Source organism: Penaeus vannamei, chromosome 2 (genome assembly GCF_042767895.1).
Source record: "Penaeus vannamei isolate JL-2024 chromosome 2, ASM4276789v1, whole genome shotgun sequence".
Classification (NCBI taxonomy): Eukaryota; Metazoa; Arthropoda; class Malacostraca; order Decapoda; family Penaeidae; genus Penaeus; species Penaeus vannamei.
Genome location: NC_091550.1, coordinates 1,228,569 through 1,248,568, shown reverse-complemented (window position 1 = coordinate 1,248,568; position 20,000 = coordinate 1,228,569). Strand labels below are relative to the sequence as shown.

The window sequence follows — 20,000 nt, the reverse complement described above, 5'->3', positions numbered from 1 at the left end:
TGACTGAACACTTCCTTCCGATTTTACATAACGCCACGACGAAATACACAGTTATTTTGATTATCTGCCCATGGTTATTTTTTCTAATAACCACGACGAACCGCATAGAAACCATCGGGTAATGTTGGTATCCGTGAAAGCACAGCGACGAGGAGCGTGGTTCCTGGCTGCGGTGGAAGACGGGGAACGGTACAGTAGTGATTGATCCCGATCTGACGTCACCGAAATATGTTCTCCAAAGATGGCTGTTCTTGGAATTTGATCTTTAAGGAGGCTGTAGTGATGGTGTCCCTTAAAAGGTTGAAGTTATTATGTTTTATGGTATAATAGAGCCGTCTGATGATTGAGGCTTAGAGGTATTATATATGTAATATTTCCAGGGCTACAAACACACGAGCTTACGTCACCGAAAATTGTTCCCGAAGATGGCTGTTCTTGTAATACATGTTTATGTACATTATTGCGATGATGTTCCTCATTGGATATTAGTATGATTGATTTTTTTTAAATATATATAATGGTGGGAAGAGAAACGTTTAATAATCGAGTCCTAGAGGTATCATATGTGTATCATTTCCACGGCCTTTTACGGAGACTACAGAGGCGTGTTATAGTTATGAAACATATAGGAGTTACATAATGCATTAGATTTTTTTAATGTCTGCTGGTGAAGGTTACGTATCTTGTTCATATTATTCTAGGGTTCTCGAGTATAATACTGAAGTCAGTAAAAAGTTTAAGAAAGGTTTAAGATATCTGCCATCATATGGGACATTACCACTGATTTAGCCTTTGTGTACATATCACAGCGTAGGTCTTGTCGCTGTCGCAGTACCTCTCATCCTCTCTTGACATAAGGTAGCTAAGGGTCTTCCATAATTTTCATCATTACCATGAGTGTATAAACTGTACATGCGGGGAAGGCGGTTAAAACCAGGCGGCCACTTTTTTTTAAATGAAAAAGGAAGGAGGTCCGTCAATGGTCGAATCGTAGGCTCTTTGTATTGTCCTGCCATCAAACTCTTGATCTCAATATAGTGAAAGAACAGTATAACAAATAGTCTTCTTTTGAATTCATATAATTTTCATAGAATCACAAAATTAGAATCCACGTATAGATAGCGAAATCTAGATAGATTATAATTTTTCGTCCGCTAACGTACACTTTTAGGGTGGGGAGGGGGGTTGCTCGAAAGTGTACGCTTTGTATATTTGTGATAATGAGGAAAATTATAGATGACCCCTAAGTACTTGTAACAAATGCCTGTTGGTCCCCGGATAAAATCTACGGGGTTTAATGTCCTCTCTTCACTTTACCACAGCTTGCTCACGCCTGTGCAGTTAGCCAGAGTGGTGAATAAAGGACTACACTAAACTAAAACTATCTCATGGTAATAGTTAATGGTTAAAAGCAAAATAAATGTATGTTGGTATACCAGGAACGACCAAGCAGACAAATTGGCGAAAGAAGCTGGTACAAAGATTCTGTAAACATAGATCTTGGGATGCTTCTTGCTAGGGTTGCACACACATTGAAAAGTTCTCACAGGGAAGAACTGATAGATCTGACCAACTCACAAAGGTCTGGAAGCTTTAGCATTAGCCCTCCTATGGGTGGCAGCGAAGTAAGACCAGACAATGTGACGAGGTTATTGCTAGAATTCGTTTAGGTTAGAGAATGTACTGGCAATTGCAAGGTGCAAGAAGTGCAGATGAATCTCGATGTAGACTGTGTCCCGAGGAAAGTGAGTGAACATTTGAGCATTATATCTCGGTGTTATGTGATACAGCCTTTCACACCACCTAACATGAGGTATAAAGAACTGTGATTATGCTATTTCATCTGATACACTGGAAGATAAACTCATATTATATCCTAAATATATTATGTAACATATCCGTAATCATAGAACATTGTTATGTAAACACAGTGGCAAAAGTATATTACCTTAATATTCTTTTGTATGATGTTTGACTCATATTTTCATTTTACCATGTACAGTTACAATTAATCACACAATACTGTACTCTGTCGAATATATGTGAATATATGTAAAACTGTAATTACGATTGGCTGAACAGATAGCCAGGGTGGTAAATAAACTTTTTCTCAAGTACTAATTCAGTGATTCAGGTCACGAAGATGCGTGTGGTTATATCAACCTCGTTTCATGTTATATACGATATAATTATATCATATCCTAAATACGTAATGCAACATTGCCATGTTATATAATGAAAGATGCTCAAAAACTTCCATGATTATGCAGTGCAGTTAGATGGGAAGGAAAAGTCTGACGTAAGATTGATTTAATGAGTTTCACATAGTGCTTTCCAAGTCTTGAATACTCTCAGTAAATGTGTGATAAATGAATTTAATTTAAAGGCACAAGCCACTAAAAGAATGGGGCAAGAACCATTATGGCCGACTTAGGAAATTTAATCTACGGTAAATAAAGCCATAAAAACAAGAGTAATACGATGCAGTGACAGTAAGAATTAGGCTTTGATGCAGATAATACAAGCAGGCAGGCTAAGCAGTGAGAGCGAAAGGAAAGTAAAGACAGATTGTGTAAGAATATCAGTAAACACTTGTGCACCACATCTGTGCTTTCGCCACGTAGGTTAACTAACTTGCGGTAGAAAGGACATGAATTTCATCTCATCTGATGTTTTAGATATCATTACGGCATATTCTAAATTCGTAATGGTATTGCAATATAATATAATGTCCGTAAATCAAGAACACAGATCTTGTCGAACCGGACGCGAAAAAAAATAAAATGTAACACATTTACTTGGCAAACACGAATTCCTTGAAAATGCATTGACAGTAAAACACCTTAAAGATGAACAAAGTTAAATGAAAACATCTCGAAAAGTACATTATTAAGATTCTAAAAAGTCGTTATGCAAATGGTTCATTCACAATATACTCAAATGCAACTCTGAATTACTGTTATTCTGAATTATAGTTATGAATCTGATTTCACGGTTTATTTTTCCTCTACGGCATAAAACCATGTAATGTGGATAGGTTATTGTATCCGAATAATAATATGCTTTAACGTATTATGTTTATAGGCTTTTGGGGTTTACGTGAGAGAGAGAGAGAGAGAGAGAGAGAGAGAGAGAGAGAGAGAGAGAGAGAGAGAGAGAGAGAGAGAGAGAGAGAGAGAGAGAGAGAGAGGGAGAGAGAGAGAGAGAGAGAGATTGCTATTATATTTAAATTAATGTCTCGTATCGTGCATACAGACACATACAAACACAGGCACTTTACAAAACACACGCATGGATGTATTAAGATAAAAATCTATCCATTAAAGCTTTGAAAGGCAGTGTCATCTCAAATTTTCCGCCTAACTCTCAAGCACACAGTGCTATTCACACATAATTTTGACATTAGAAGAGGCCGTTAGTCGGTAGTTAAAGTATGGTGGCCTATGCTTAACCCTTCCTTAATATATGAGAACGGAAGTGAGGAACATTTTTTCGACAAATATTTAATAACTTTTACTGCTTCAGAATTTTATTTAAAGCCAGTGACTGCGGACTTTTGCTGGTTCATGTCACTTTTTTTTTGTAAGCTTTGTTGTTATTTTAGTTCTTTCTTTTTTCTTAGTCAAACAGATGTTTTACAGGTAGAGACCATACATTAAGAAATTGATGACAAAAGATAAACAGCAAACACTGGAGTCTACTCTAAATAATGGGAAAAACTAAGACTCCCATAAAGGCATTCCTGATAATTCCCTTTCAGCTGCTAATTTCAAGCTGGGACTCTGCAATTCGAGGTTAAGTATTAGAAGGTATGATCAAGATTTCCTAAATCTATAATGTGGTATTGCAATATCATGCTATGGCCACAAATCAAGCGCAAAGATTTTGTCCATGCCTGTGCAAGTAAGGGGATGCCAAAAAAAGATATTCATCTGAAACATATTTAGTTGGTCTCATAGACATTCACAATCTTACAGATGGCCCATCCAAAATTAGTTTGGTTTCTCTGGATGCAATGGTTGCTTGGAAAATACGGTCCCTGAAAAAGCATTAGCAAATGGCAGTAAAACACCTTAAAGATGAACAATGTTAAATAAAAACATCTTGAAAAGTACTTAATTAAGATTATAATCAAAGTCGTTATGCAAATGGTTCAATCACAATATATTCAAATGCATTTTTCTAAATTGTAGTTATGAATCTGATTTGGTTTGTGACGAGGGGGGGGAGAGGGAGAGAGAGAGAGAGAGAGAGAGAGAGAGCGAGATGGAGAGAGAGAGAGGGAGAGAGAGGGGGAGAGGGAAAGAGACAGACAGATAGATAGATAGATAGATAGATAGATAGATAGATAGATAGATAGATAGATAGATAGATAGATAGATAGATAGATAGATAGACAGACAGACAGACAGACAGACAGATAGAGATAGAGAGAGAGAGAGAGAGAGAGAAAGTAACTACAAGCTTACTATTGTATTAAACTGCTGTCTCCTCTTGCACACACAAACACATATAGGCACACTCTTAACAAAAGACACGCACACGCTGTAACACGGCAATGCTGTCTGAATAACTTAACAAACATCAATACTTCAGAATTCTATTTATTGCCAATGACTGAATTCCTGCTGGTTCATGTCACTTTTTGGTGAAAGCTTTGTTATTATTCTACTTCCTTTTTCATAGTCGAACAGATACTGATGACAGATAAACTATAAAATCCTTAAAACCTCAGTAAATAAATAAATAAATAAGTAAATAAATAAAAAATAATTCTCTGGTAGAGACACTTGTTGATTCCTCTTTAACTCTTAATTTCAAGCTGGAATAATGCAATTCGAGGTTATATAATACGATCTTTGGCTTATAGTTCTTACATTTATTATTCACTGGGTGTAGGACTTACATATAGGTCATCATTATCAAGCATGTATTACACAAAACACTTCTCACGGCAGTTTTTAAGACAATTCAAGGCGAAAAGGTATATCCAATTCACGGCCAAAATCGGAAACTATTCGTATATACAGATCGCTATCTTCTGCATCTAGAAGAAGCTATTCATCTACCTAAAAAAAAAAATTCTGCTTAAAGCGATTTTTGAAGAGTTAATCTAGCGTTATTATATCGTCTGACCCGGCCGCCGCCCCTCCCTGGCCGGGTTTAAACTGCGTGGGCTTCGGAGGGCTAGGCTTCTGGAGTTGCTTGGGCGGGGGCGCTCGAACTTGAGGGGCTGGTCTCGCCTGAGTAGGAACTGGTCTCGCCTGAGGAGGAACTGGTCTCGCCTGAGGAGGAACTGGTCTCGCCTGAGGAGCAGCTGGTCTGGCTTGTGGAAGAGCTGGTCTAGCCTGAGGAGGAGCTGGTCTGGCCTGCGGAGGAGCAGGTCTAGCCTGTGGAAGGGGTCTCGGCTGCGGAGGTCTCTGGGTTGGTAAGGTTTGAGGACGCTGGAGAGCGACGCCCTGTGCTCTCTGAACGGTGACTGCCTGAGCCCGTCCATGGCCTCCCACTGGCTGCTGGTTCTTTGCTATTTCCCTTATCAGGTCAGAGATGTTATCTGATGCAGCGCCTCGCCCTGCTCCTCCGTACGCCAGGTGCATCAACTGCGACGAATTCAGCTGCGTAATACGGGCTTTGCCGGCCGCCTGCGAAGGCTGGGCGCGTCTGGCAGATTCCAGCGTAACAGAGCTCGGCGTCGCAGTGCTCGCGGGCGCTCTGGCTGCTCCACTCATTTTGCTTCCTGCGATGCCAAGGGATGCTTGGTATGCCCCTAGGAATGACGACGGGTTTTTCGCTTGCGGACCCGGACCCCGGCCCTGACTCTTCACTCGGGGAGCCGGAGTGATCGTCGTTTCCTTGGTCACACTCGGCCTGCTCGCCTTGTCGGGGGAGGTGCGAATCTGCGTCCCCGTTGGCACTGTTGCCCGGGTCACCGAGGTTCCACTGCTGCTAAGAATTTCCGCGGCCATCTTCCTCATTGATCCTGGCAAACTATCAAGAACATCTGACACGTTCTTGACAGGACGTGCTTGTGCTTGCAACTGAGGACGTGGCGCCGACCCTTTGGGGGGCGTAGAGTCACCAGGTCTCGTAAGCGTGGTTCCAGCGGGAAGTTTCGGTACAGACCCTACCGTTGTGGTGGTGATCGACTTTGTATTAATTGTGGTGGTAATCGATCTGCTATCCGTTGATGACTGTGTGACCGTAACTGTCCCACTGGCTGAAACCCTCGGGGACGTGGTGGTTGTGGTTGTCCTGTTGTTACTTTGGGGACGAGAGACAGACACTACAGATATATCACCCCGACCCTGTAACGCTGGCGGACAAGCACTCTTGGCCGGACTAACTGTGACTGACATATTAGGCTTCAGTAATTTCCCTGGCGACGCGGACTGTTTTGAAGCCGAGACAGATGTGATGGATATGCCATGAGCGTGCGACCTCTGAGCTAAGGCACTCAGAGAAGGCTTTGTCGCCCCTGACTGAGACGGCTGACCTGTTCGCTCTTTCATTGTGGGAAGTAACTGAGCTGCTGCTGTGGTGGCGGCTCGAGCGGTGCCTGGCACTGCAGCACGAGCAGCAGCAGCAGCAGTGGTAGCTGCAGCAACGGTGGTTTCTGCACCTTTTGGCGGGGGCGGTAATTTGGCTGCCGCAGTCCCAAGTCCCTGCAAGGAGGCTTGGAAATACTGAGATACGCTTGGTATATGCAAATACTTCAGTAACTGTGTCTGATAATGTTCCAGCTGTTTCTGGTAGGTATACGCCGAAGCCCGATCGAGATCCTTGTTGTTCAGCAGTGTCTGTGCGTGAATTAAGCTTTCGTAGATCTTGTACGCTTGCTGCACCGCCAGCAGGTCGCCAGACTGACGAGAACTGTAAAAAGAGCCACGTCCTCTCCCTCGTCCCCGTCCTGTTCCAGGGGGACGTCCTCTTCGTGAGATCATGGGAGTCCCCGTAGCATCTCCTCTGCTAGCCTGTCCGGCCACTGCTGTCGTCGGGACGCGGTGCTGGAGGTACTGGTTCCTATTACAGAACGACTCCGCCTCCCTCAGTATATTTGCACGGCCATCTGCTTTCAACCCTCTATATGCGACATACGCCTCTGAAAGCATCTTAGCCAGGTGAGGTTCTGAACCTTGCAGGTGCTTGCTTATTTGCTTGTAGCCTCGATAGACATCCAGAAGGAAGGCCATGCGACGATTTCCGTGCACGGGCGACGCTCCTTGGAATAGCACTTTGTACTTGTCTTTCATGGCTTGTAACCCCACCTGCGTCGCGTGTTCCGAGAGGAGTTCACGCTCGTTGTCTCTCAAGTATTTCTTGTCTTTGTCGGGCGAATTCTTCAAGGCCAGCGCTATTTCCAGAATGGTGAAGAAATCTTTCATCTGGGGTAAAATATCGAGGGTAATTGACACACACCGGTACATGTGGGCGGCAAAGCTCCCCGGCCGATCCACCTCGTCGTTGGGGATGCGCCAGATCCCATGGAACAAGTTGGAGTTCTTTGGCTGCTGGATCCACACCTTACGCTCGTTGAACAACCCATTTACAGGCATGTATCCAACTCGTTGCCAAAATTCGCAGCCGAGTAAATAATTGCGTGCTCGGCCTGAATCCTTATGGAATTTTGATGTGTGGTAATACTGAGCCAGGCGGTAAAGAGCCTTGTAGTGCTGAGGGAATCTAGAAAGGCACAGTTTTAGTGCAGCCAGGCATCGAGATATGACCGTCAGGTGGTCCTTCTTCTCAATCACTTTCTCTTCCACCACAAGGATCTCATCGTCACTTTCTTTCATATCCTTTGGTTTTGTTGCCTTAACCTCGCCATTTTCCATTTCTGTCTTCTCTGATGCCTCTTTACTGTCTTTATTTCCATCCTGGCCATTCACTGACCCTTCTTTCTTGCTTTCATCTTCCTTTTTAGCATCGTCCGACTTGGCAGCAGCATCGCTAATTATATCATTGACCACTTCTTTTATGACAGATCTCACTTCCTCAGATTCCTGTCCACTTAGCATCTTCTTGGCAGGCGGTTCATTAGCAGAACCATCTTCCTCTAAGGGCCTCTTCCTCGACTCTCCCTCTTTGTCAGATGCTTCCATGGCAGCTGGCTCCTTGGCTTTGTCCTGTCCCGCTTCTCCTTCAACTACTGTCACGTTCACGTCGTCACTGGACTTCTTCTTTTCCTGGCAACTGGCAAATGGTCCGTTTGCCAGCTCATCCAAAACCTTTATGAAATACTTAATCACACCCTCATCAACGGGCTTACCTTCTCTCTGCAGTAAGTACTTCAGCATGTATGCATGAGCACGGTAGTACATTTCTAGGGCTTCCACTGAATATTCTTGCGGGCTGTTGTAATTTATCTTCACCGGATACTTGGCTTGGATCTGATGGAGATGCTTACTTGCCTCAAGATACTTCTGCAATATAGTCTGCGGTGCCTTCCCTTGCTTCTCAGAAATTTTACCCAGCATATAGCAGTGCAGCCATCTCTCATCTGGTAAGCTGTCATCATCCCAGCCTTCCTCTTGTATGTTCAGGGCCTGAGTGAAGCATCTCTCTGCCTCGTTCAGCATATCACCCTTTAGTTTCTCGAGCATCTCAAATGTTTCAAGGCTAATATCTGGATTCAGATCTTGTTTCAGAAGTCTAGAGGCATGTGAATGGACCATGTAGACAAGGCCACCAAACTCAACCCAAAGGTTTGTGTGGTACTCGTCTAACTTCAGAGCTTGCTTCAGACACTGCACAGCTTGTTGTGCCAAAGAGAAAAATTCCTCCTCATCCTGAATCACTTCACAGGAATTTAGCTGTGTTTCCAGCATGGCTTTCATGGCCAAACCAAGCGGTGCCCAGGAGTCCAGTCGATCTACATTGATAGAGACATCTAGCTTGTAATATTTGATGGCATTCGTCCACTCTTTGTTCTTGAAGTAATAATCACCGAGCAGATAGTAGCAATCAACAATGTCTGTGGATGGTTTGAAGGGAACAAATTCACACTCCTGGTTTCCTCCGCAAATGTATGCTTCAACAGCTTCTGTCTGGTTCTCTGGTTTGTCTTCATCAGGAAGAAGAGCAATAATTCTGTTGGCGTAAGTAAAAGAAAAGCTAACATTAGCTTACAGAAAATGAGGGAATTTTATGAGGAAATGTTTTGGTTACTTATTTCTATTCTTACCAAATAATCAAGCATTTGATATAATCAACAAATAAAAGAGCAATCAGTAGTAACAAAACTATGGAGCTAAAAACAGAAAAGCATGATATAGGACCTTTTAAACAATGCTGCCACATCATCTGTAATGGATGGTATCTGTGACGACTGGAAGGTTGGCAACTCTTTCGGAACATAATAATGATACAGCTGAAGTGCTCTCTCCCAGCACAGGGCAATTTGAGGAACTCCATGGTCGCGAAGATGTTTGTGCTGGAAATAAAATAAGTAAGTATATAAATAACAACAAATTCTAAAAATTATTATCAATGTTAATGAGCGATATAAGTGACTACAAAGGTATGTGACTATATTCACAAAGTACTCTTATATGCAAAAGAAGAAGAAGAAGAAGAAGAAGAAGAAGAAGAAGAAGAAGAAGAAGAAGAAGAAGAAGAAGAAGAAGAAGAAGAAAAAGAAGAAGAAGAAGAAGAAGAAATCTCCCTCAGCAGAATACTCAGAAAGTGAACAAAGAGACAGCAATATCCCTACAGCCGGGACACTGGCCAACACCTCACACAAAAATTCCCAGCAAAAGTCAATTGTTTTGATAGTTACCTTTGACTTCTTTGAAGGATGGGAATAGAGACAGAAGGATACTTGTTCAAGCGCATGGTGTAAAAGCTGCCTGTGCTGGCCTTCAATTGGTCGATTCAGCTCCTCGATTAAAACGTCTAAGCAGTAGAGCAAGAACACACCGTCATCTGCACAGCACCAGGAATGCCTAAAGAAAAAGAAAAAGAGTATAACATGACGGAGAGGCAAGTAACTGTGATCTGATCGTATAATAAGGTAAAATACCAGGGAATATACAAGCCTAAAAAATAGTAATAATTACAACAAAACAGAAAAACAAATAACTGAGATGTGATATATAAGTTAAAATGCTAGTAATTATAGATAAAAAATAACAAAGAATAATATCACATAGTTAACCAGACTTTTTGACATTATCTATACTGTTTCAACATTTGTCACAAACAATCCTATTTAGTAAGCATAGCCCTTTACATCACTGAACATCAAGTTCAGCTGCACTTGTTCTTTGAATTATTTGGTATTAGTTATTCATTGTCTAAAGACAACTTTTCATCCTTTAGTTTTTTGACAGTAAAGGTAAAAATAAAATAATGAAGCTAGTGTTAATACAAGACAATTGAAAACTGATTTTCATGGAAACTATCCATCAGAAAAAAATCTTTATATCTCGAAAGAAAGTCCTTACATAGATCATCCATGTACAGTAAACCATCAAAACATCAACAAAATCAAGTGTTACCAAGACTTACTTGCCAAGTTCATCGTGGGCAGTTATTAAGAAGAGGCTAGAGGGGTATGGCCCTACTGGACCCTTAGCTGTAGAAGAGGTTTCTTCGACTTTTGCGGACTCTTCACTTACTCCTTCTATTTTAGTCTCTGCTGCCACTTCGCTTTTGTCACTCTCTTCTTGGACTTCAGAGCTGGCATCTAAAGGCTTGGATGACTCGTTCGATTTCTGGCCTGACTTCTCGCTGCTCCCTTCGCTGCCTGTGATGTCTACCTCCATTTGCTCATCATTCGTTCTCTCTTCCTTGGAATCCTTATCACTGCTTGTCTCCTTTCTGGCACTCTCTTCCGCTTTCTTGTCCAGAACCCCCTTAGGATCTTTTGTTTTACTGATCTTCTCTTGACGACGCTCTTCATACGTTAAGATCCTATGCAAGAGGATCCAGGGAGTTAGCGTATCAAAAGGAAGGTCTTCTGCACTCTGTGGCTTCTCCAGCTGGATCACTAACATCAGCGTCAAGGTGGAGACCATCTGGGTTATATTTTCATGCGCAACTTCTTCCACTGAAAAAATAAAGAAAAATCTCATTTGTATTCAATATCTATATAACTTTATTTGACATATGCCCCATGTAAACATATGTATACATACATAAAACACAGATATATACAGTAGATGTATATGGATTTATATATACATCATACATACACAGAGTATATATATAAATAAATATAAGTGCATGAATATTCTCTTATATCTGTAATAACATAAAAAAAATGAAGTTAATCTCAATCACTTACCTACACCAGCATTCTTTGTAATTGTCGTATACGAACGCTCAGTAATTTTCATAAGGGTCTTTGCCCACCTGTTTTTCTCTTCTTCTGCTTCTGCACGATTGAAACGTTTCAGAGCTTCTGTCAGAGCATGCGATCCCCACGTTATCACACCCTGTAAAAAAATATATAAATTCTTAAGTACACTCAGATAAAATATATGTCTACTTTACTAGCCACATATACATTAACCTCATCTACATTTACATTTTTACTTTGCATAATATTATTATAATATTATAATATAATGTTATTGTTCTGTCACTATCAAGACAACTAATTGAGATCAGAAATAATGTTACAGACCTTCTGGTCATTCAGCTTAAAGAGTGAATCAATGAGGATAACAAGCTGCGTCTGTCTGGTTGGCAACGTGACCCCAGGACGAGCCTTCGGAAGTGGTTCATGAAAGATGGCTATAAGGAGATCTGCCACCACCCTATAACGTCCGTCTGTATAATTGTCAACCACTTGCTCCAACATCTGCGATCTGTAAATAAAAACAATTATACCAAGTACTCAAACTGTGAATTATGGATACATAAATACATAGTAACATACATTTACATAGACTTTCCATTTATAAAATTTGGAAGATAAGCCATAGCATAAACAATTAATATACTTTAACTCTCTACCAAAGAATGACAAACATCAACCAACAAACCTTTGCAGAAGGTTAAGGTGCCTTTTAACTTCAGAATTGCATACCACACTCTGATCATCCGTGACACAAGTGCGCTGAACAACATATTCCTCACCATTATCCGACAAACGTTCAAGATCTGACAAAAGCTGTAAAGTACCAGAGACAAAAATATAGTTATTCATTTTCCTCAGATGTAAAAAGAAAAAAGAAAAAAGAAAAAGGAAAAGAAAGAATAAAAAAAAAAAAAAAAAAAAAAAAAAAAAAAAAAAAAATATATATATATATATATATATATATATATATATATATATCTATATATATTCATATATATATACGCATATATATCATTAAACAAAAGCAAAATATATGTCCAATATTTATTGCAATACCAATACTAAAAATAAAATAAAATAAGATATAAGGCATCATTAATTTCAGATCATGGCTGATGGCAAATATGTAATAAATAAAAAAAAAATAAATAAATAAATAAGACACAGTACTTGCTTCCCCATCACTAACCAATTCCATATAAATTGCCGCATCCTCTGACTTCCCGCTGCAAAGTCGCAACTGGGCCTGAAGCCAACGCAACCTGGTATGAAACTGAGGGGTCTCTTCCATCCAGACGTCTCCACGGCCGAGCATAAGCGTCAGGTGGAGCATGTCGTCCTCAAGATGCTCGGGGCTATCAGCAAAGGGGTTGGGAAGAGTGCTCTGATCTCTGAAAAACAAAGTACGTACTACATATACCAAGTACATACTACCACATGGTTTACCACAGTCAGCAAAGTACCAAAGACAAAGTCTATGATTTCCATCCCCTTACTTCAATATGCTAAAAGATTTTCTACCAAATTTAATACCACACCATCGCGCAATCAAAAATGAAACTTACTTGACGGGAGTGTTTAGCTTTGATGCTTGATAAAGGCTGACCATCAGTTCCCAATGTGTAAGCGAGATCATGGAGTCTTGATAAAGCTGTCTGCAATCTTCTTTCATGCTAAGGGCGGGGATATGAAACACATGGTTTCTGTCGGCAAGTAAAAACATGTCAAGAACCATAATAATACACATGGTTGATTGGAGTAGAACATAACACCTATTTGTTAATTGTCTTGCAGCACTGACCTTATGAAGATTAAGGAATAATAAAGCTACTGATGTAAAATTCCAATAATAACTTCTATCTTCTGTGTCTCCTACTATCTTTTAAGTTGATAACATATGGAAACTATAATCTATACTCTTCTCAACTAAAACACTAGATTAAATTTTCCCACAAAAACCTGAAGAAAATGAATGAAAGTAATGCAATACTTTAAAAAATGGCTATTCCAAACAAAGCAAGAAAAGGCAAGAAAACAGAACACCTGACACAAAGAAACTCTTGAGTAATAACCAAATCCTAAAGGCAAAAAAAGGGAAGAGAGGGAAGTAAAATGGCAAATATTCATAAAAAAAGTAAAAGATTCAAGTGTTCTACAAGATTCCCCAACTTCATAACAAATAACTGCCTTTGATCAACTAACCTCACTCTAGGATATATCTCTGTGTACATTTTAGCAGCTGCAGCCGGCCACTTGTGCTCATACCGTTTCAAAAGAACAAGCATAAACTGCTGAAGAAGGTGTAGGATGCCTCCATTCTCTTCATAATAAAGCATAAATGCTTCCACCTGTTGTAATATTAGAGGAAAAAAGAATTTGAAGATAAGTATGCATACAGGTGTATACATAAAACACAGGCTCTTTCTGACCATTCTATATAAATTCTGATAGAGTTATTAGGCTGAAAAATTAATCAATTACTAGATTTGTTACACTTCATTAAGAACCATTGAAAATAAATTATCTAAGCAACAGCATAAATATATAGAAATACTTCTTGAAGCACTTCAGAGCACAAGATAATTAATTCATACATATTGTTGTACAATAGTTACAGTTAACACTGAAACTCACTTGTGCTTCCTCTGTTGATGAAGAAAAGATCTTTTCTTTGCGATTCTTTTTCACTGTTGCTAGGCTATCTTCAATAACTTCCATATCAGATTCTTTATCCTCTTTATCATCCACAGATAACCCTCTGTCTTCCGCATCTGCTACATCCTTTGTCTTCTTTCCATTGTCTTTTCTGTCTTCCGCATCTGCTACATCCTTCGTCTTCTTTCCACTGTCTTCCAATAAGTTGCCTTCATCCCCTTCTTGTGCTTTTAATGAACTAGAACTTAATTCAGCAATTTCTGCACCTTCCTTCTTTGGTTCTTCTGTTGTAGATTTAACTACGGGAGTCAAACTTTTCTCTGGTTCTTGCGGTGAACTACTGGCTGACACTTCTTTCTTATCTTCACCCTCAGAATTAACTGCATCTGCACTCAGAGTCTTGGATGACCCAGAATCACCTTGAACTTTCGTAGGAGCTGAACTCGTATCTGTCTTCTGGGTCTCACCTTGAACTTTCGCAGGAGCTGAATTTGTATCTGTCTTCTGGGTCTCACCTTGAGCTTTCGTAGGAGCTGAACTCGCATCTGTCTTCTGGGTCTCACCTTGAACTTTCGTAGGAGCTGAACTCGTATCTGTCTTCACCTCAGCTTCCTTATTAAATGATGGCTGAGAAACTGAAGCGGATGAGGCCAAGTGATTAGCCATCGGAACTGATTTGGAGTTCTGAGACTGCTCCACTGAAGGAACTAGAAATTTGGAATCTTGGCTAGAAGAGTTACTAACAGGCTGGGCATCAGGACCAGTTTTCCTTTTTGCATCTGGGTTAGTTGTCCTGTAAGGAAGAATTCAATAGTTTACATTATTTCTAATCAATTTGATTTGGTATCTAAAAATGCAAGAAATTTAGCTTGAATTCATACAAAAACAGAAAATAGTAACTATGTTATACAATATTTTTCTTGTAGGTCCTAGATTCAATAAAAAGAAAGGCTAATTCAATACTCTGCTTTACAAAAATGATAATGAAAAAGTATAAAATTACCTATGCACACAAAATATCCACTATTCTTCTTGAGATCTAATTCTAAACAACTATCATACAAATATGACCATCTCATATAAATCAAGCTTTCAACTTACAAAAGTGAGTTGGGAATAAAACTACGCAGCAGATCTGCCCAGGTCAAATATTCTGCTTCCTCCACACTTCCAAGCAACTTAGAAGAGATGGTCCTTCGTCGCCTTTTGGCATCCCGTTCTAGTCGTCTGCCCCAGTAGTCAAGCTGTTCCAATTCTCTCTCCAGACCCCGCTTGGGCCGCCTTGGCTTCCTCCCACTTGCTGTACTCCTTGGTGTCCGAACCTCACCTGCTTTATCTGTCTCTGATGCTGTGTTTTCGTCGGTTGTATAAGCTTGTGCTTTCTCCATGTCACTTACTTTGTTTTCTTTGTCTGTCTTTTCTTTGAGCTGCTCTTCCTGGTTTTCCATGGATTCTTCTGAATTTTTATTCTCATCTTCTATCTTTCTGACTGGATCTTCCTCTTTTTCATCTTCAACATCATCTTTCTCCTTTTCTTTTTCTGCCTCTGCTACTATTTCTCCCTCCTGGCTCTCATTACCTGGTTCTTCTTCTGCAGCTTCTTCTTCCTCCATTTCCCCATCTTCTGTTTCTTCATTCTTCTCATTCCCATCATACTCTTCATTAGCTTCCTCCTGCATTTCCAAATCTTCCTCAGCAGGAGCTGGTTCTTCTTGTTCATTTTCTTCCTCCTCTTCTTCCTCATCTTCTTGGTCATGGACCTCTTCTCCTTCTTGGTCCTGGTGTTCTTCTTGGTCATGCACTTCCTCTTCTCCTGCCTGTTCATTGCATTCTTCCTGTCCATGTATTTCATCCTCCTGATCAGTACCTTCCATTTGTTCAATATCTTCCTCTTGCTCCACATTATCTTCATGGCTGCCATCTTCTACAATATCCTCTTCAATATCCTCTTCCTGATCACATTCCTCATTTCCAACAGCTTCTTGGTGCTCAACACACTCTTGATCAATGTCTGCCTGTCCCTCATGATTTTCATGATTATCATCTTGACCAGTACTTACCTCTTCAGAGACAACTTCTTGGCCTTGTTGTATATTCTGATCTCCTTGGCTTTCTTCTTGCACCTGATCCATTCCATCCTGCTCTATGGCTTCCTCTTCCTCATTATCAATCCCTTCCTGATCTACATCACCCTGCATGTCATGAGCCTCATGATGCTCCTCCTGTTCCATTCCCTCTTGTTCCATTGCTTCATCTTCACACATGTTTTCTTCATGATCAATACCTTCCTGGTCCAATTCTTCATCTTCTTCATACACACCACCATCAAAGTACTCTACATACTCCGTATCGTATACAAAATCCGGCTCTGGGAGGCCAAGGATCTCAGTAGGCTGGAGAGCCATTATCCCTTTCAAAGCATTAACAGCAGCTTCTGTTTCAGTCACTCCATGTTCCATTTCACTTTCATCTAGTCCTTCCTCTTCTTCGTGATACATCTCCACATTTTCTATTGCTCCATCATCTCCTATTTCTTCCCCTTGCTCTTCCATCCCTACTTCTTCTTCTAATGTGGTTCTGTCTAAAAGTCCCTCTTCATCACAGATCCCATTAGCATTATCAAGTTCAATGCCCTCATTTTGAGAAGTTCCATCCTTCTCATGATTAAGATTCTCCATATCTTCTAACATGTCCATACTCTTTCCATCTTGGTTTGCCTGCTTTTGCATATCATCTCTGTCCTCCTCCTCCTCCTCTTCAGTCTGAGGGGGCTCACCTTTTTCTTCCCTATTTTGGCCATTCTTCTCTGCATCTAGTGGAGCTTTCTCTTCAACCTCTTCCCTCCTTTCCTCTCTCTCAGGAAACTTTTCATTGGTATTGTCTGTCTCCTGGAATGCAGCAGAGCTTGCTTTTCTTTCTTTTTGCATGTCATAGTCTGCTTTATTCAAACTTTCTTGCAGTTTTTCATTACACATTTTTTGGGCATCTAACACTTGAGTTTTTGCTTCACTAGAATCCATTTCTTTTTTTACATTTTCTTTGCTTTCTTCAAAGCCTTCGAATTCATTTTCAACCTCACTGTGCTTTCTTGACCTTGAATGCTGAGAAGAATCAACAAGGTCTGTTCTTTCTGATTCACTATTCTCTTTCTTCACTCCATCTTGAGGACTTTCTTTGTGTTCTTCTTTGACTCCAGAAATGCTGGATTTTTTGACAGATGTTTTGCTTGGCACACAATCTTCAACAAAGTCTTTATTCTCTTTATTTGCATTTACCTCTAATTTAACAACACCTGTTGCTTCTTCAGTTCTGTCCCCTGTCTTTGCCTCTTTTTCTTGTCCGTCTTCATTCAACTTTAACTCATCTTCAGATTTCGAGAAGGTATCACTATCAACTGACCTCCTCTTCTCACTCACTCGGAAAGAATCTTGGCTCTCCCCTAGTTCAATTGTCTGTCGACGACTAGAAATGCGCGGAGGGCTTGACTGCGATCCATCTGTCCCTTTGGTCACTGGGTTGCTCTTTTCGTCTCTCCCTGCCTCACTCTTCTCATCTTCATTTGCCAACTTTTTTCGTTCTGAATTTTCACTGCCTTCTTTGTTTTCATTATCCTCTCCATTGCATATCTTCTCAATACCATCAACTTCCTCAGCAAATTTTCCATTTTCTATCTCCATTTCTTGGTCATCTTCAGGCTGGTCATCCTTTCGTTTAAGTGCCTCAAAAAGGTCAATTTTTGCAGCAAATTCCTACAGAAAGAGAGCAATTATCATAAATCTATTATGGAATGGCTTTAAAAAATCTATGTAAAAATATCTTTCCAAAGTGTTTAGATAATACAAAATCATAGAATTCTAACATTATTCTCCAACTAATCTGATCTATCTCTTCAAATACTATGCTATTCTTTCTTTACACATACATTTTGTACTATTGCTCAACCATTTACCAGTGAATACTACTAAATCATCTAAGCTTTTCAATGATAGAAGGATAACATAAATCAGTCTTTTTCTCCTTATCTTAATATGAGGAAACAAACATTCCAAAAAATATGATAAATATCTATCTATGACCTTAAAATAATACTTTGTAAAGCCATTTATAAATTACATATTACAGATCATGTTGATCACACAGGCTGACTTAAGATAGAAAACACAACAGCAAGACAGACACTCTATTTACCATGGGATTTGCTTCAATGAGTTCATCGTAAGTTGTAATTAGTGACTGTGCTAGATTTTCCCAGGACAGCTTCGGCAGTGGCTTGCGCAACATCTGGAGTTGGAGTGGAGAAGGAGGTCGGGGAGTCTTGTTTGGAGGACGAAGTGATTCACAAGTTGCTATAAATTTGTCGCCCTTTTCTTTGTCATATTCCACAGTTTTGAATAAAAGGGAACTGCAATATTAAGAAAGGAATAATCACCTGACAGAAGTTCTAAAATATAGTTTCGTATCTTTATTAGTTCTAATATCTTATAAATTCCTTGAAAAACAAAAAACAAAAAATATGAAATATCTAATCCATATTAGATCAAAATTTTCTCGATTCTCCTTACCTGTTACTAAAGAAGTGTTTCACGTCTTCTTGCAACGACGGCTGAAGCTCAAATATTCTGTCTTTGAAAGCATGGGCCTTTATATAACCTGGATCACGCTGAAGAGCATTGATAATAAGACCAAGGCAGTCCATGTACATTTGAAGGATGAAAAGAACAGACAGCAACTGATCCAGACATGGCCAATGCTTCTGATTTACTGTGAGACCCTGTGAACGAAATAAAAAATGGATATCAATGAAAGTCTGTCATTCTTTGTGCACTCTTTAAGCATCATCAAATTTTATGGGTATAGTACCCTCCTTTCTTTACAACTCGATTAATTTCTAGAAAAAAAACATTATATCTTAGAAACCCATTCTTCTAAAAAATAAAAAGTTTAATACCTGTACTCTCAGACAGTATAAACTGAGACTTACTCTTTTTAATCTATCAAAAAAAAAAAAAAAAAATGAAGAAGCCACCAGCATCCATCTAATAGACATCAAACAAAGAAATTAAAGCTTTCAGACACAAACACATTTCCAACATACCTCTTGGAAGGCAACTAACGCCAGCTCAAAGTCCTTAATTTTGATTGCCGCTGCACCAAGACGTTGCCAAAGTGTTACTTCTGTATGGTCTAATCTCACAGCCTGGAAAAGATTCAGCCAAGTTTGTAAGACCTGAATAAAGCCTTAAATAAAACAAAAAGAAACATACATAAATACGCAGTAATCCAGTAGAAATAGGATTCAAATTCCAAACACTTCAATACACTACACAGGCCAGTGACTCATTATAAGGAGTGACATATTGGAAATAATAATATTTCTGGGAACTAAAAAACTCTGTATGATTAAAAACAATGTAACTTCTGATTGCACATTTGGAAAAGCAATAAAATTACAGATCAACAAAGGAACATTTTCAAGTAATCCTTTCATTTTATATAATCAAACATTTGTAAGCATAAAACAAAACAAAAAAAGTTTATGAACATTTTTGCTATTTTCTAATTAGACTGAGCTGTCTGTAATCTGTAAGACCCAACTGATTTTACATCAATTTTCACTTTTTTTCTCCAATATGCAGAAAGATTTTAAGATTTTTGCCCTTACTAAGTCATATGTCATACCTTCATGTAAAAAGCAGCAGTAAAACTTAAAAATAGCCATTTATACACTACTTACATATTTGAGATAAACAAATAAAAAGTAAGTGAAAACAAAGGCACAAAACTGACAAATTTTAATCCCAATTTTTGTAGAATAACCTACTTGCTCTTTCAAGTCCATCCACCTCAATAATCTATAGACCATTTAAATCAAAACCAGACAACCTAATAATAACAATCTTTCAGGTGACTTATCTTAACATCAGTCCTCTTTTCTTTTTTTCTCAGCTTTCTAGGATATTTTCTGTACGGTAACTACATCAGCATTTGTAGAAAAATGCTGATAATTTCATAGAAATTCCTTCAAGTGTAAGTACTCATTTCG

The 20,000-nt window shown here is 39.5% G+C and overlaps 1 protein-coding gene across 1 annotated transcript; it reads right to left on the bottom strand.

Moving 5' to 3' along the window:
- Window positions 1-4,864: 4,864 nt before the first annotated feature.
- Window positions 4,865-19,154, bottom strand: LOC113817344 (uncharacterized; the record flags this gene model as incomplete). Its single annotated transcript, XM_070128376.1, is given in 15 exon segments — window positions 4,865-9,087; window positions 9,276-9,430; window positions 9,776-9,941; window positions 10,507-11,047; window positions 11,285-11,435; window positions 11,627-11,810; window positions 11,988-12,115; window positions 12,492-12,693; window positions 12,868-13,005; window positions 13,505-13,650; window positions 13,937-14,750; window positions 15,059-17,706; window positions 18,146-18,359; window positions 18,520-18,728; window positions 19,053-19,154. Coding segments are annotated over 15 exon segments (9,777 nt in total), but the record flags the coding sequence as incomplete, so codon positions are not given.
- Between the last annotated feature and the right edge of the window lie 846 nt (window positions 19,155-20,000).